General features: G+C 52.5%; 7 protein-coding genes across 7 annotated transcripts; 3 read left to right on the top strand and 4 right to left on the bottom strand.

The window, feature by feature from the left end:
• Positions 1-34: 34 nt before the first annotated feature.
• On the bottom strand, positions 35-823 carry PG994_012888 (uncharacterized protein; the record flags this gene model as incomplete). The annotated part of the gene is made up of 1 exon (XM_066864297.1): positions 35-823. The coding sequence occupies one exon, from the start codon at positions 821-823 to the stop codon at positions 35-37; it is 789 nt and encodes a 262-aa protein (XP_066709258.1).
• Positions 824-1,374: 551 nt separating this feature from the next.
• PG994_012889 (uncharacterized protein) lies at positions 1,375-2,321 on the top strand (the record flags this gene model as incomplete). The annotated part of the gene is made up of 2 exons (XM_066864298.1): positions 1,375-1,769; positions 1,832-2,321. 2 exons carry the CDS (start codon positions 1,375-1,377, stop codon positions 2,319-2,321), a joined length of 885 nt encoding a protein of 294 aa, XP_066709259.1.
• A 660-nt stretch (positions 2,322-2,981) lies between these two features.
• Positions 2,982-3,488, top strand: PG994_012890 (uncharacterized protein; the record flags this gene model as incomplete). The annotated part of the gene is made up of 1 exon (XM_066864299.1): positions 2,982-3,488. The coding sequence occupies one exon, from the start codon at positions 2,982-2,984 to the stop codon at positions 3,486-3,488; it is 507 nt and encodes a 168-aa protein (XP_066709260.1).
• Positions 3,489-4,291: 803 nt separating this feature from the next.
• On the bottom strand, positions 4,292-5,335 carry PG994_012891 (uncharacterized protein; the record flags this gene model as incomplete). The annotated part of the gene is made up of 1 exon (XM_066864300.1): positions 4,292-5,335. The coding sequence occupies one exon, from the start codon at positions 5,333-5,335 to the stop codon at positions 4,292-4,294; it is 1,044 nt and encodes a 347-aa protein (XP_066709261.1).
• A 1,383-nt stretch (positions 5,336-6,718) lies between these two features.
• On the bottom strand, positions 6,719-9,079 carry PG994_012892 (uncharacterized protein; the record flags this gene model as incomplete). Its single annotated transcript, XM_066864301.1, has 4 exons — positions 6,719-7,458; positions 7,500-7,829; positions 7,877-8,159; positions 8,465-9,079. The coding sequence occupies 4 exons, from the start codon at positions 9,077-9,079 to the stop codon at positions 6,719-6,721; spliced, it is 1,968 nt and encodes a 655-aa protein (XP_066709262.1).
• A 646-nt stretch (positions 9,080-9,725) lies between these two features.
• On the bottom strand, positions 9,726-10,940 carry PG994_012893 (uncharacterized protein; the record flags this gene model as incomplete). The annotated part of the gene is made up of 1 exon (XM_066864302.1): positions 9,726-10,940. The coding sequence occupies one exon, from the start codon at positions 10,938-10,940 to the stop codon at positions 9,726-9,728; it is 1,215 nt and encodes a 404-aa protein (XP_066709263.1).
• A 1,424-nt stretch (positions 10,941-12,364) lies between these two features.
• Positions 12,365-14,574, top strand: PG994_012894 (MFS general substrate transporter; the record flags this gene model as incomplete). The annotated part of the gene is made up of 8 exons (XM_066864303.1): positions 12,365-12,607; positions 12,675-12,751; positions 12,814-12,865; positions 12,922-13,096; positions 13,156-13,251; positions 13,326-13,829; positions 13,894-14,054; positions 14,188-14,574. Coding segments are annotated over 8 exons (1,695 nt in total), but the record flags the coding sequence as incomplete, so codon positions are not given.
• Positions 14,575-14,838: the final 264 nt, after the last annotated feature.

Raw genomic sequence — 14,838 nt, forward strand, 5'->3', positions numbered from 1 at the left:
GAACATCTCTCTGAGCGTTTTCATCGTTCGCGAACTACTGTTCTGGACAAACGTCGAGGCAGTTCCCGGGAAGAACGCACGCATTGGGCCGCAGATAGGCCTCTTGAAGTGTCCAGAGTGAGGAAAACCACGGCGCCGATATACAGGCGCCTTTTTCTATGTCTACTTTAACAGGAAGAAGTAGCTTCGATATGTGCTGTAACCTTCCAAACCACTGATCCAGCCAGTTCTGCAACGCGTGGCTTGCATTGGCCACTTTGCTATTCGCAGGAAATTGCAACTGTGTGGAGAAGTCCTGGATTGTAAGAAGCTGGTCGTGTGTCAAATGATTGATCCAGACACAGGATGACCTCGAGTTCTGGAAGATAACCGCCTGCCTGTTGATCTCAGCAAGCTTGGTCTTTGCGTGCTCTTGGTCTATGCAAGCAACATCAAGCCACAGGAACTCGACGGTCATCTTGAAAGCTTCCTCCATATCCTTCACGTCCTTCTGGAGGTTATCGAGGCCAGAAAATGCCTGTCCTGCAAGTTTGACAGCTGCTTTGAATTCGTCGACGGTGAAATGTGCCGGGTCGATCCGAGGGATCTTCCAAGACCGCCGACCCTCGATTCTGATGGGTAACGCCCCCACACCCGGCATTTCGTGCTCCTTGAGAGCGAATCTCCCCCATGTATAGGATAACGTGTTATAGGGAGGACACGTTTTCCCGCCATAACGGTTACCTGGTTTCCACTCGTACGATGTGAGGGATGGAACATGAAGCAAGCGTCTCGGCCAAAGGCCATATTTCGCATCGTAGTCGTCATATCGTATCCTAGTCATAATCGCATCTGGGTCTTCGATACAGGTCGTCAAGAAAGTAACGGGTCGAACTTGAAAAATGTCTAGGTTGACGCAGTCAGGCAGCTTGGGGCAAAGTCAGCCGCACAGTCACCTTGCAGTGGCCAAGCTTCTGTCCAATTGCAGGATGACTTGTTGCCATGGAGCTGCAATACGCCGACAGTGCTTGGATGACACACTAACTTACCTACTTAAGTATGCAATTGAGGTTCACCACGTGGCGCTTTCATTTGGGTACCAACCTGCCAGGCAGTCATACGTACAACTAGAATAATCTATCTGTCGCTTAACACCACATTACATGGTGACCTTAATGAAGATTCGAATAAGGATTTTTCGATGCCAACCTCCGCGTCTATCTCACAGAAAGAGATGGACTGATAAATCAAGTTTCCCGGTATTTGTACACTGTTCAAAGACTGCCGCTCAGGCTGCTCACTCCTTCACATATAAAGAACCAGACAAACAGACGCATGCGGCTCTTGGACCAAGTGTTGCGTCATAATAAATCGCGACTGCGCCAATCATAGACCATGTCTGATATGCCAGGACCATGGCAGCCCGGATACTGGGAAGTCGCCGGCGAAACGGGTGAGCATGGCCCACCAGCAGAACTGCTAGAATATGGCCGAGTTATCCCATCGAGGTGCGCGCTTTGGATGAAGCTCATTATCTACACGCAGGGGCTTGGGCCGCGCTTCGATGGCGTGCATGGCCCTCAAGACTTTAGGAATATGTCGGTGCAGGATGGATGGGCCTACGGCCGGGATGCGTGGCTATCCTGTATGGAGCTAATGGCGGAGAAATATGCTCATCCACCAGACAGAGAGGCAACTTGGACTGAAGATATCCCGCCGAATGAACGCCATACATTCCGCCAATCGCTTTCCGACAGTCCAGTCCGCTCATGGGAGATATTGAGAGACTGGTGGGAGGGCACCTACCAAGACATTGATCTTGCCTCGAGGGCGCGCGTCTCCATCCTCACAGCCCCGATAAAAACATCGATTCCATCCGCCACAAAGAGTCGATCTATCAGCAAGTCCTGTTCGCCCTATGGGATGCAGAGTTCAATCTGTCGGCGTGGTTGACGGGGACTTCACGGGGCCTTGATTCGAACCGACGAATGGCCTACGAGCATGCCGTAGCACAAAAAGCAGGTTTCTTGATCCTTCAAGAACTGGGGTCAAATCTCACTCCGAGAGAGCAACAAGAACGCGACATGGAGCTGCCGAGCTGCTATGATATTTTCCCGTGGCTTCCAAAAGAGCTCAGCGATAACAAGAATCCGGAACACCTTCCTCTATATCTTTGGGATACTACGGAGAACCGGACTAGACATGTCAAAGAGCTCTTAGAGGTTGGCGTACCAATCGACTATGCTTGCATCAGCCACACCTGGGGCCGGTGGAAGAAGAAATCTCTATCTTGTGTTCGGGTTCGAGGTGCGGAGTGGGAGATCCCAGAGAACACTGTTTGACGTGAGAGAGCTACCTGACATTTTGCGGCGGGCAAAGTGTGAAACTCGTTTCATATGGTTCGACCTTGTATGCCTTCCCCAAGACATCTCCAGCCCTGAATATCACTCCGAGGTTGCCAGACAGGCCACTACATTCCACCAAGCGTCACGCTGTCTAGCATGGATCAACAACGTCACTTCTTGGACGAACTTGCGGGCATCGCTCCGATGGCTTTGTCTATACTTTCTGTATGCTGGGTCAGGCTCGGATCTATACGGCGTTCAAGGCAGTCTTCACGAAGCAAGTGTCATACGATCGCCAATCGAGTTGCTCACCGATTCGAATGGCCAAGGTACCTTTGAAGCTTGGATTACGTCCACTTGGACATTACAAGAATCATGCCTGTGTCCCGACATTATCCTAATGTAACAAGGATTGGGGACCTTTTGGAATAGTAGACGGATCGCCAGTCACTCTACACCAGCTTCTCACCATCTGGAGCGTCTGCCGAGAAGGCCATTTCGATAAACAAATCGACTTCTCACAGTGGCCTATCCCTGTCACCCAACTCTTTTATGTAGAGAGTATGGTATGTGGACTAGAGGTACAAATATCGCGCCTGACCATTCTCTTCATAGGGGCAATGAAGGGAATGTGAGAGACGTCGGGCTGATGCCGTCATGTCTGCCATGGGTGTGACGGACTGGTACGAAACGTACTTGAAAGAACAGCAGCAACCCCCACCAGACGAAGGCATGGTCTTGGGCGCTTACCCGCTTCGCTTTATTAAGGAAGTATTCTCCAAGACTGGGTCTGACTTCTTCTCCAATTTCAATCCAGGTGTCCTAGATACAGAGGATGAGGAGGTGCGAGGAACGCTTCTGCCATTCGGGCGTCCTGGTATTCACCTGATCAGTGGCTCGGGGCTGGCCGTCAGCCAAAACTTATATGATGAAACATCTGATCATCCTTCCCTGCAGACATGGTCTATCAACGTCAATGGTTCTGTCCACATTCTCGAAGCATCAGTCCTAAGTCATGAGTACTTCTGCACGGAAGGCCCTGTCAAAGCTGTGCTCAATGTGGCCAGGACGAGTGGCGGAATCCTTTTATTCCACTGTAATCTCCAAGAGTTCCTTCAGAAGACCCCCGAGAAAGCGAAAGCATATCTCTGTGGCTCTCAATAAGATCCGCGACACTATGAATGGTATCATCCTACAATCAAAAGTGGCAGAAGATGGAACTGTGGCTGACTGGGTTAACATTGGGACTTGGGATACAAGAGACGTACAGGACTTCCCTCCAACCGTACAACTAGACATCACAGTGCTTTGAGTTCGATAATTCACCTCGTATATCACGGAAGGCGCCGGTTTCCTTCCTGTCTTTTTGAGTTTATATAATTGGGGGTAAACCGCTCATTGCGACTTAACTGTTTTTGCTGGGCCGACTTGACATTGAATTGCAGTTGAGGGCGTGAATGGACAATAGCTAAAAACAAGAAACGTAATTTAGATTGACGGCTATTAACCACAAGAAATTTGTTTTGTCATTGATCATGAGGCGGGATTACATACTTCCTGATCCTGAACAGTATGTCGAAAATTTTCCAAATTCAACTATCTCATAGTGACCCCTTTTCTGGTAACATTGTATCCGAGCTACTGGCAGAATCAATTGTAGTGACTGTTGAAACCCCAAATCCGTCCTCGATATCCCCACGCAACATGTCCCTAACAGCATCCTGACCCTCCTGGTTTCGACAGTGGTATGTGACGGTGAGGTCAACACGCATCATCTCCAGTCCGTCTTTGGAGTGGCCGAACAGGATGGATCCGTGTCGTCGGTGCTGTTGACCTCCATGTGTGTCACGCGCGGGCCTAAGTTGGTTCAGAAACGCCGCGGCAGTCCCGTATTCCGTCGAAGTCGAAGCCCCCACGTGCGAATAGCGAGAGACGTGCATTGCCAGCACGACGTAGAGCTGCCACCCCTAGCCAGATGTGTTGGATTTCGAGCGGCATCCAGACCGTGGAGCAGAGCAGCCCAATAGGAAACAAGGAGATGAATAGGAAGACGATGGCCAGCTGCAGGACTTCGCGTAGGTGGTCCCTCTGAGGGTGCCCATAGTGCCGGAAGAACTGGAGAACCAAGGACGGGGGCCAGTGAGGACCATAAAGTTGCCGTCGGACTGGGGACAGTGTATCTCAAAGTTGCACGCGGGCTCGTCGGTGGAGGATGTCGAAACCGTCGACACAAGCCGCTCGCGATGGATGGCAAAGCATGCACTGAACAGCCGAATCAGCAGCGGCGCGAGCCATAACAAAGCCCAGGCTGATCGGTAGACGGTAAGAATTCCGATAGCGCACAGGATGGCAGTAAGCTCGGAGCACGATATACCAAGGAATACTCGAAAGCTTGGGGTTCTCGTGTCTTCCGAGACGAATGGGAGGCCTTGACTCTTGTCTGCTGCGCCGATTTTCAGCCGGTAGACTGCCACTTTGGCGCGGAGCGGTGCGGATGACGTTTCACTTCCTTGCTTCATCGGGCCAGGGGTTATGATGGACGGTGGCATAGAGATGTAGCTCAGAACCCGAGTCCAAAGGCAGTTGCGCAAATCTTCGGTATGGCTCTCATATTCGCTGCCGCCGTGCATGGTGTACTTCCATCCTTGGTCCGGGAAGAAGGCCGTGCCAAGCATGTGGCCCTGCTGAGGCCCCTTCAAGAGGCCGTGCTCGAAGATGGTGTCCAGAGCCTTCAATGCAGCCTTGTGCATCGGCCCGCCCATCGGCGTGAGCATAGCCACGCCCGGCAACGAAGAAAGTCCGAAATTCGCATACGCCCGCTGGGGCCATAGCAACCGCTCAAACGTTGAGTCGGTTGCAGCTTCGGCGCCTATGTAGCCCAGTATGGCCCCCAGACCTCCAAACACGTTAGCTGAGGTTGCTTCATCCTCTGGGGTTAGTTGGGATGGTTGCGAACTGGATTCTGTAGCCATGTAGTGCTGCTGAGAAGACCACAGGACTTGGTTTTTCATGTCTGCCATATCGACGCAGGCTGTGCATTTGAATGAGGGGAGAGGATTGTCTGTGCTACTCGACTCGATGCGACGCTTGCGACGGCCAATGGGAGATGGTTGCTATTTCGATACCTTACGGACGGGCGTTGTTGGGGGGCGAGAGGCAGCGGTGCGCAGCCCTTATGAGGGCCGCGTGGCGGCAAATCAGAGGGTGGTCTCGCCTATCATCAAACGGCAAAATGACGCGATCGGCGTTGGGAGGTGGCGTTGATCTTATCGAAAGGAACAAAAGTCCCTACACCGATTCCTCCAATCTACCCCAAATCCCCGATCTGCCTTGCAGCAGCTGGCGAAGCACGGGCGTCGTTAGCAGCCGGCAGACCAATGTATTCCCATGTTCCGTGATTACCCTACCCATACGACCGCCGAGGTTCGATTACAACCTGCGCTATATCGATAGTTTCGATGCATCTCAACACCACGAAACTAACAGAGTAGGTTACATGCAAATACACTGCCCTACCGCAGACATTGAGGTGTCGGACGATATACGAAACCTGCCAGCTGCTTGCAAGGCAGGGTCAGCTTACAGCAGGCTGGCTTGGCCGGTGTAGGACAACTTCGCGAAAAGGCGAAAAGTTGTGGCGCCACCCTCAGCTCCTATCACCCAATTGACTGGCTAGCTGCAGGTGAAGTGGTATTCATGCACGCACCTCGCCCTTTGGAAGAGAGCTAGACACGAACCCCGCCCGAGATCAAACGCCCGGTAATCAACATGTCTGCTGATACTCACTCCTTGTTGAACTCAGGCTCCTATAGGTAGAGAGAATGTGGATAAGGCTGAAAGACATCTTGTGAGTAGTGCGCGATCCGTCTAGGTTTACACTGCGAACTATCCACCGAAGATCTAAGTAAGAGACTTGGGAGGATTTTATGTGTGATACTTTACTTCGGGCCGGTGTTGTCGATTCGAATGGCATAGTCTGAGCACATTAAATTGACATATGCCCTCCCTCTCCATAGCCTGCTGCTGGGAGAGCTTCAAGGGGTTAACAGAGGCAAGAGAAACCGAAGGAGTGAATCAAGAGAACGAATCATCGTAAGGTTGTATTCCCTACGGGCCAATCCCCTGAGAGGGGGCCTGGGTCACATAGCACTACATTAGAGAGCCTTTAGCGTGATACGCGCAAAACAACGAACAAGAATTTCCGCCTGGATAGAATAAGAAAAAAAGGGTTGAGGATGACCCCAAGTACTTCTCTTGCGAGCCCTTTTGGGAACCTCTGCGGGAGTAAACTGAACCCCTTCTACCGCATTGATGCTGAGAAAGGCGAGATGGTATCGCGTTGAAGAGAATGCCAAAGTACAGACTGAATCCAATATCTTCATGCTTCGAGGCCCCTATAGTACGATCCAGTTGACCTCACGTTCAGGGGCCCAGCTGACATCTTGACTCTCTATCCAATCGTCAGTGTCCGGGAAAGATGCATTTCCCCGAACTTCGAAACAGCCAGTCTTTATGAGTTTCCTCCTCACAAGCCCTGGGGTGCTAAACCCTTGAAGTATTATGCCGAGGCTCTTGGAAACCATGATGGCGTAGGTGCAACATACTGCCGGCTGCTCAGCCAGCCATTCCTGAAGCCCTACCATGGTCGCATCCCTCTTAGCGTCTGGAGTCTCCCGCCAGCTGATAAAGACTTGAGCAGGCACATGGGTCCATACACGCCCAAGGGTCTTCTTTCCGAGGATGGAATCTTGGGGAATGACCACAGAACCGCTTTGTAGAATTTCCCATCGGCCAAAGGAAGGATGCCACTCATCTTCCTGCGCACTCAAGGGATACATGTCGACATCCCGCTTGCCTCTCGCTTTCGTCTGGTCACGCTTCTCAAAGGGCATCATAGAGCCTCTTTCCCCTCCGAAAAAGTAGCGTAGAGAATGGCGAGGCGCTCCGATCTTTTTATGGGCGAGAACGAATCCGGGTCCAAACTTTTGGGCCGCCTCCTTGACCAATGCCAGTGGGTACATGTATAGAACAAGTTGTGCTTCTTTATCGACATCAGGATCATCCCACCAGTCGAGGACACCGGTGGCGGACATAATAGCCTCCGCCGCCGACCAGTGCATTTTCTTGCATTGCCCTGGATCAGTATGCTGGTAGGGGAAACATCCGAGTTGCTACGGAAGAAGTTCTCCACCATCAGGTTGTACAGTAGTGACGCTCCGATGGGCAGGGCATCATCCAGGTTTTGCGGCACATACTGGCTTTGGAGCCCTCTGTGGACAGCTGGAGTTTGGACATCTGAATTAAGGGATTCGGGCTGGTGCATAAGTTGATGAACCGAGGCCGCTAGGGCAGAAAGACGTTCCATACTGATCGGTTTCCCGGAGGCATCAACCAACGGTGTCAAGTCCCGGGACATGAAAGTAAGGGGCGGGCAAAAGCATGCCTCTTGAAGAGTCCAGAGTGAGGAAACCAAGGCGACGGTCTGTTCAGGGCCTTTGAGATGGCCTCTTTGTTCATAGTTACTTCCCCACCTGGCGTCTCGCTAAAATCACCTTGGCCAAGGTATTTCACATGAAACGGATGGTTTGTTAGGTGAAGAGGCCTCTTGTCAGATTCCTTCCAGAGATCGTCTTGCTTGGACGAGGCGAGTTCGTAGAACTGGGGGTCGACAGTCAAACGAAGAAACTGACAGCTCATCCATTCGATGAGGCACTGCTCAGCTTTCCGATCATCGATGTAGTTCAACCATGCTAAGCACGCCGCTGATCCTCGGAATATCACGGCCTGCCTCCCGATCTCTCGTTCGGCAATGCGTCCAAGCTCTCCCTCTCTTGTCTGGGGGATACAGACGAGATCCAACCAGACATACCGTGTGCATATTTCCCCCCCGGAGTATATCGAGGATTTAGGGGATGCGTTGAACAGCGAATAGAGAGTTGCCTGGAATCTCCCAAGGAACATGTTCGAGATTGAACTTGGTAGACGTTGTCCATCTTCCCCAGGTGTGACTGATACAGGTGTATGTGGGTTTAGGGTCAGGTAATTTGCTTGTCTCTATCGTGCATTGTCCGACAGTATCCCAGAGGTAGTAGGGAAATCCATCTGCCCCCGGAGCCCGTCTGAGTGGCCCAGGGACATACCTCCAGCAGAGGCGCAGGATAGTGTAAGGGTCGTTGGGCATCTGGACTGATCCCAAGGCCAGTGCCATCTTCTGGATTGCCAAACCATCTCGAGTAGCTGGCGTGCGATATGGCCTGAGAGACGGCAAAGTTGAATGCCGAACGTCTACGAGTCTCTAGGAGGTTGAGAAAGTATTCGGCGTACACCTCGCTCTCGTTATCCGGAAAACAATTCAGAAACTCAGCCGCATAAAGCTCGCTGAGCTGGTGATGATAGACGCACTGGTCAATCATAGCATCGCGGGGGAATTCAGGATGCAGACTCATTCCATCGTCCCGTCGCGGCCCAGGACGACCGACGTAGATGGCTTGTTGGGCTGCTTCGGCGAGTGCCTTTGGGTGATAGTCGCCATTCAGCCATTCCGTCAGCAATGTCCAGGAGAGGAGCTGCTGCTGACTCAAACTAGACTTGAAATCCATCCAGGCAGAGGCATTTCCCCTCTCCAGGGCCTGTAAGCGCAAAATATTGTTTGTGCCGCGCCTCCACCTTCTCCAGTCATCGAGTTCTTTTTCCGACAAGTGTGCCACTGACTGGTCACCACTTTGATCGTCATAGCCAAAACGGTGTTCCAACATGGCGCCAAGGTCACAACGGAATTATCCAATTATTCACGGCGTTGAGAATCACTTCCGGTCGGTGGTTGTTCACGTTCAAACAACCAACGACTAACAAGGGGATTTCAGGCGTAAAATACGACAGGAAAACTGAAGTATTTGGAGGGAATTTGAAAATCTCAGGGCTTACTGCTGCCTAGTGTTATGTCGGTCGCACTCTCGCCACCAATCAGGCAATCGTGTGGCGCATTTGCAACAGGCATCCGCAGTTGCCACGGATCGAGCCAGATTGGTTTCTTTTCTTCCATCGTGGTTGAAAGTGGAAGCGGCCCGCACCGAACATATTGGGATAATATACTACAATACATCGGCGAACTACGCCGCTCCTATCAAGAACCTCGATGATCCAAGCGTGACCGGGGGTTAGATTCGGCGAGCCTTGCAATCATTCCGCCCATTCCCTGGCTATCTCAAACACATTCTTTAAGTCTGATTCTCAATACATGATGAACAAACAAACAGTTCACCTCCAATACATCATATTCAACGCTTACAAAAGGGGCGCGAGTAGCGTAAAGGAAAGTATGTAGCCAGAGAAACTGAGTAGAGTATTATGTAGCGTCGCTCTGGCGGGTGCTCTCGGGAAGGCACTACATATCGGTTTGCTTCAACTCCCTCTATTAGCATGCTCGGCGAATCTTTCCTGGACCAGTCGCTCACCCTCCGAATACTTAGGCACAAAGTCCGTCCTGACAGTGGCCGCTATCATATCCCCGCTCGAAGAGCGAAGCCACACTTCCCTGTCCCGGCTTAGATGTTTCGCGGCGCAGTACTCTGTCCTTCCGCTGCCCTGCCAGTCGAGCAGGCGCAGTATATGCATGGCGAGGACCGCATAGAGCTGGTAGGCCAGCCAGAGGTACTGCATGGTGTCATCCATCCATATGGATAGGACGAGGCCCGCCGGGTAGTAGAGAACAAAGGCGTACGTGACCGAAATGCAGAGCACCTCCCTCCGGCGGTCGCCCTTAGAAGACCGGAGTGGGTGCCCGTAATGTCGGAAGAACTGTTCGACCGCTGAGACCGGCCCTTCGATCAAAAAGAATCCCTGTGTGATCTTGCGTATCTCGCATATTATGCTTTGGTCTTTCTTTGTAGACTCGGAAGCGGTTCGGAGGCCTTCACGACGGGTGTGGAACAACAGCGACGAGAGCTTCAGGACTAGTGGTATTACCATAAATAATGCCACCCACCAGGTCGTAAGAATTGCAGCGATTATGGTGACTATGACGGTCACTGTTTCGCTGATGACGACACCGAGAAGGGTCTTCCATGAGATCTTGTCTTCCCTCAAGATCACCGTCCTCGATTTGGGTTTCTCTTGCCGGCTGACCAACCGAAGTTGGAGGTGATGTACGGCCTGAATTGCCCGAAAAGACTCTACCCTCTCCTTTTCGATGTCCGAGCGCGATGGAACACGGCCTTTGGTAAAGACCTGTTTATCGAGCTGCCGCAAGACCTCGACCCAGAACCCGTTCCGGACCTGGTCGTCCGTCCCGTGCCCAGGGCTGCTTGCAGTTATTCGACTAGTATGCTGGGCTTTCAGGTCGGAATAAAAGGCCGTGCCCAGGAGGTTGCCCCGACCGGGTCCCCGATAGAGCCCGTGGGTCCGGAACACGTCGAGCGTCTTCAGGGCGGCGGAGTGTAGCGGGCCGCCCATGGTCATGAAGAGGCTCTGCTTCAAGATGGTTGGCAGGCTCGCGTCGTTGTAGAACCGCTCTGGCCAGAGTAGGCGCTCAAAGGTCGTGACCTCGGCGACTTCACTCCCGATGTATCCCAGGACGGCACCAAGTGCCTGGGTCAGCACCAACGCTTGGCTGGTCATCGCGGCTCTGGAAAAGGGGGTGCCCTGCTAGTAGTGTTTAGCGGGAAGTGAGTAGTTGGAAAGCTTGAATGATGGATATGGTGGAGTCAATACTTAATGAAAGAACATCGACATGCCAAGGTGCAAGTCGCGCTCCTTCAGCGGTCGTCAGCAAGGCAGACATGGTATCAGCTCACCGCTGTACAGTCCCCTAAGCTCACATATGACCGCACTTTTTATGTACGAGCCGTTTAATCCTTGGCGGAACACCTGGCATTGAATGCGATTCGCTGAAGGGGCATCCTAGACTAAGGCAGGGTAAGCCACAATGGGTCTCTGCCCGTCAGATTTTTATGCCGGTAATAACACCAATGTTTTCTGCTCCATGCTGTAAGAGTCATTTCTCAGTAAAGTGTACTATCCCTAGCGCATATTTGAGCCATCTCATTAGGGGTTTTGGGGCCCGATAATGATAACTGATCGGAACCGCCAGCCCCTATTCTAGATGGGTCGAACACGGTCGGTTTCCTCGGAGCATTAGGGTATTGCCCATGCCATCGGCCAAAGACCGACCCAAGCAACCGGCCATCCTCAACCTACCCCAGTTGTATGATGTGGCATTGTACCTGAGCTTAGGGAAAATGCTGTACTTGTTTCCGGGCTGTCATGGACATGACTTCATGGTCTTGGCATGGAGCAGTCATCTCTCTCCCATGAGAAGCGGCGCACCCGTCGTGTGTGAGCGGTTTATCAACAGTGACGGTATAGAGATACTGATATGAAAAGGTTCGGACACAAATAATAGCCGGCTTTAAATATCGAGAAGATTTGAGTACTATGTTGGACACCGTTGTTGCTTGGCCGCAAGCCCGTTGAAAACTTTCGCGTCGGGCCGTAGACTGTAGTAGGCTTGGTCCAATTGGGTCCGGTGCACGGGCACTTCCACTGATAGCCCCTGATTGTTAGGCTCACGTCACGGCCCGGCCCGGTGTCTGCTCTAGTTTAAATAGACTTTCGGATGAAGAGACGACGGCGTCTCGATAGTCGCATGACATCTTCATCCGTTTAAACAAGACAACGTCGCTATAGCACCTGTCAGTTGCATTCACCTTTCAGCATCCACGTCTTGAGCAATCTCTGCAACATGCGCTGACAGGGGTAGCTCTGATGATCGGTGGCAAAGTCGAGCTGGGCATGAGAAGGAAGCTTGGTCTTACTCAGCACCCCGCCATTGCTATTATTATCTTGCTTACGTCCGAGTGATGGTTTATTCTTCCCGGTCAGGCACCGAACTGATGAATCACATTACCAACCAACAAGGGTTGAGATGTGAACTGTTCCCTAAGAGCCATTGTTAAAACTTCAACCTGCGGGCCCTACCCCAGTTCCGGTGGTATAGAGTGCCATTATATTATAGAGTATAGATCACTAATACAATGCTGCAGCGACCATCCCGGGAATCCCGGGACCCAAACAAGATACAGCAATCGATTCCCCTCGCTGACATCTCACGAAAGCATGATCCAGACTCTGACGGTGCCAATGAACCGCCGGCCGCTATTTCGCCAGCTAACAGCGATGAAGAAGAAAAGCACGATTGGGTTTCCGGGTGGAAGCTTGATATCATCCTTATCTCTGTCACCTTGCCTTGCTTTCTGTTACTGCTCGACACTTCTATCATTGTGACGGTAGGTTCCGCTTACCACCCTCACATAGCCTTTTTTGGCATACTGACAAAATTGCATTGCATCTCAGGCCGTCCCTCAGATCACAGAAGACTTCCATTCACTTCCAGATGTCGGTTGGTATGCCTCGGCTTACCTGATCTCAAGGTAGGTCTTGACGGCGAGCCCCCTCATGGTCTCAAGATACCGTCAAGCTGACGTTTATCCAGTGCCGTCTTGCAGCCCCTGACGGGCCGGTTCTACACCAGCTTCAACTCCAAAGTCAGTTCAGATGCCATCCCACCCTGGCTGCCTTCTAACCTGTTCTTGGCTTACAGTGGACTTTCGTCGCCTTCGTCACTCTCTTTGAGATTGGATCGCTGGTGTGTGGGGTGGCCAACTCTTCCACCATGTTGATTATCGGGCGCGCGGTTGCCGGCATGGGCGGTTCCGGCATTGTGAACGGCGCTTTTACCATCATTGCTGGATGCGTCCCCATGCCGAGGAGACCACGTACGCCAATTTCATTACTCTCGCTAAAGAAAACGCGTCGGCTAACATTTTTTTGGAAGCATTGATCGGATTTGCTAGTGGCGTTGCTCAGCTAGGTCTGGTTACCGGTCCCCTTATCGGAGGTGTTTTGACAGAACACGCAACATGGAGGTGGTGTAAGTGGCACTCTCTTATTTCCCCTGAATCTTCTTCTGTCTTGAGATAATGGCATTTCATAACCCTGAACTAGGCTTCTACATCAACCTTCCCATTGGGGGTCTCGTCCTCGCACTCCTCGCGTTCACCCACGTCCCCGATGAAGTTCCGAAGCCCCCGCCCATGTCCGTCGTCCGCACACTTCCGGCCACGCTGGACATCGTCGGTTTCGCCATCTTTGCTCCCTCCGCCATCATGTTGCTTCTCGCCCTGCAGGGGGGCGGCAACGCCTACGCCTGGAACAGCTCCCAAATCATCGGGCTGTTCGTCGGCGCCGGCGCTACTTTCCTCGCTTTTGTGGCATGGGACCACCACAAGGGCGACGACGCCATGATCCCCTTCTCCATCATCCGCCAGCGGCATGTCTGGGCCAGTAGCTTGACCTACGGCTTCTTCATGGGCTCGGTCTTCTGTGCCAGTTATTACCTTCCTATCTACTTCCAAGGGGTCAGGGATGCCTCCCCGACCATGAGCGGAGTTTATATCTTACCCTCAGTCCTGCCTAACATCTTATTCGCCCTCGCATCAGGGTGGCTTCGTAAGTTAGCCTCCTCCATCCCATGTCACATCACGGTAGCATTCGCGCTAAGTGCACTTGATAGACGGTCGTGTGGGCTACTATCTGCCCTTCAGCCTCATTGGTGCCATCATGGTCTCAATATCTAACGGCCTGCTCTCCACGCTTTCACCCACCACGTCGACAGCGAAGTGGATTGGATACCAGATCCTCGGAGGAGCCGGCCGAGGGATCGGAATGCAAGCTGTACGACATGCCCCCTCCCCCCTCTTCCTCCCTTTTCCTCTGTTTATCCTTTTACTGTTCTCGAGTTGTTGTTGTTGTTGTTGTTGTGAGATCGTAACTACAGAGCAGCCCATCTCTGACACGCGAAATCCAGTCCATCATCGCCGTGCAAAACACCGTCACGCCGTCCGAGATCCCCGTCGCCATGGCCTTCATCATGTTCAGCCAGGCCTTCTGCGGGGCCGTCTGGCTCGCGTTCTGCGACCTCATCTTCACCAACGGCCTGCGCACGCTGATCCCGGTGTATGCGCCCTCGGTCGACCCGCAGACCGTCATCGACGGCGGGGCCCGCAGCCTGTCTGCGGGCGCGGACGGCGGCACCGCCGCCGAGGCGTTGGGCATTCTGACGGCGTACACCGAGACCGTTGACCGCGTCTTCTACTTCGCGGCCGGCCTGAGCGTGGCCTCTTTCGTGCTGGCCTGGTTTCAGGGGTTCAGGGATATCCGGAAGAAGAAGGGGGGACAGGTCTCGGCAGCCTAATTGTGGGCTGCCTGTTTAGGAGCAAGTGGTGTCTACCACATCCCAAGGGCTTCTTTCTATGTACGCTTTTCTTTTTGGGTGTAACTTTCAACAATGTTATATAACATAGCTCAGATCAGTGACTGTGGGTGTTGCGTTTCCAGTGGTGGAAATCTACATGTTCAACAACCCATCACATCCGAGTTCCCGGCCACAATCTCACATACCATCTTCTGAGTGAGTCACCCTCAGAAGCTTCCACACCTTTAGGGCACACATGCGCCA

The sequence above is a fragment of the Apiospora phragmitis genome (genome assembly GCF_038363925.1).
Source record: "Apiospora phragmitis strain CBS 135458 chromosome Unknown utg000011l:1.0-3236445.0:1.0-3240683.0, whole genome shotgun sequence".
Classification (NCBI taxonomy): Eukaryota; Fungi; Ascomycota; class Sordariomycetes; order Amphisphaeriales; family Apiosporaceae; genus Apiospora; species Apiospora phragmitis.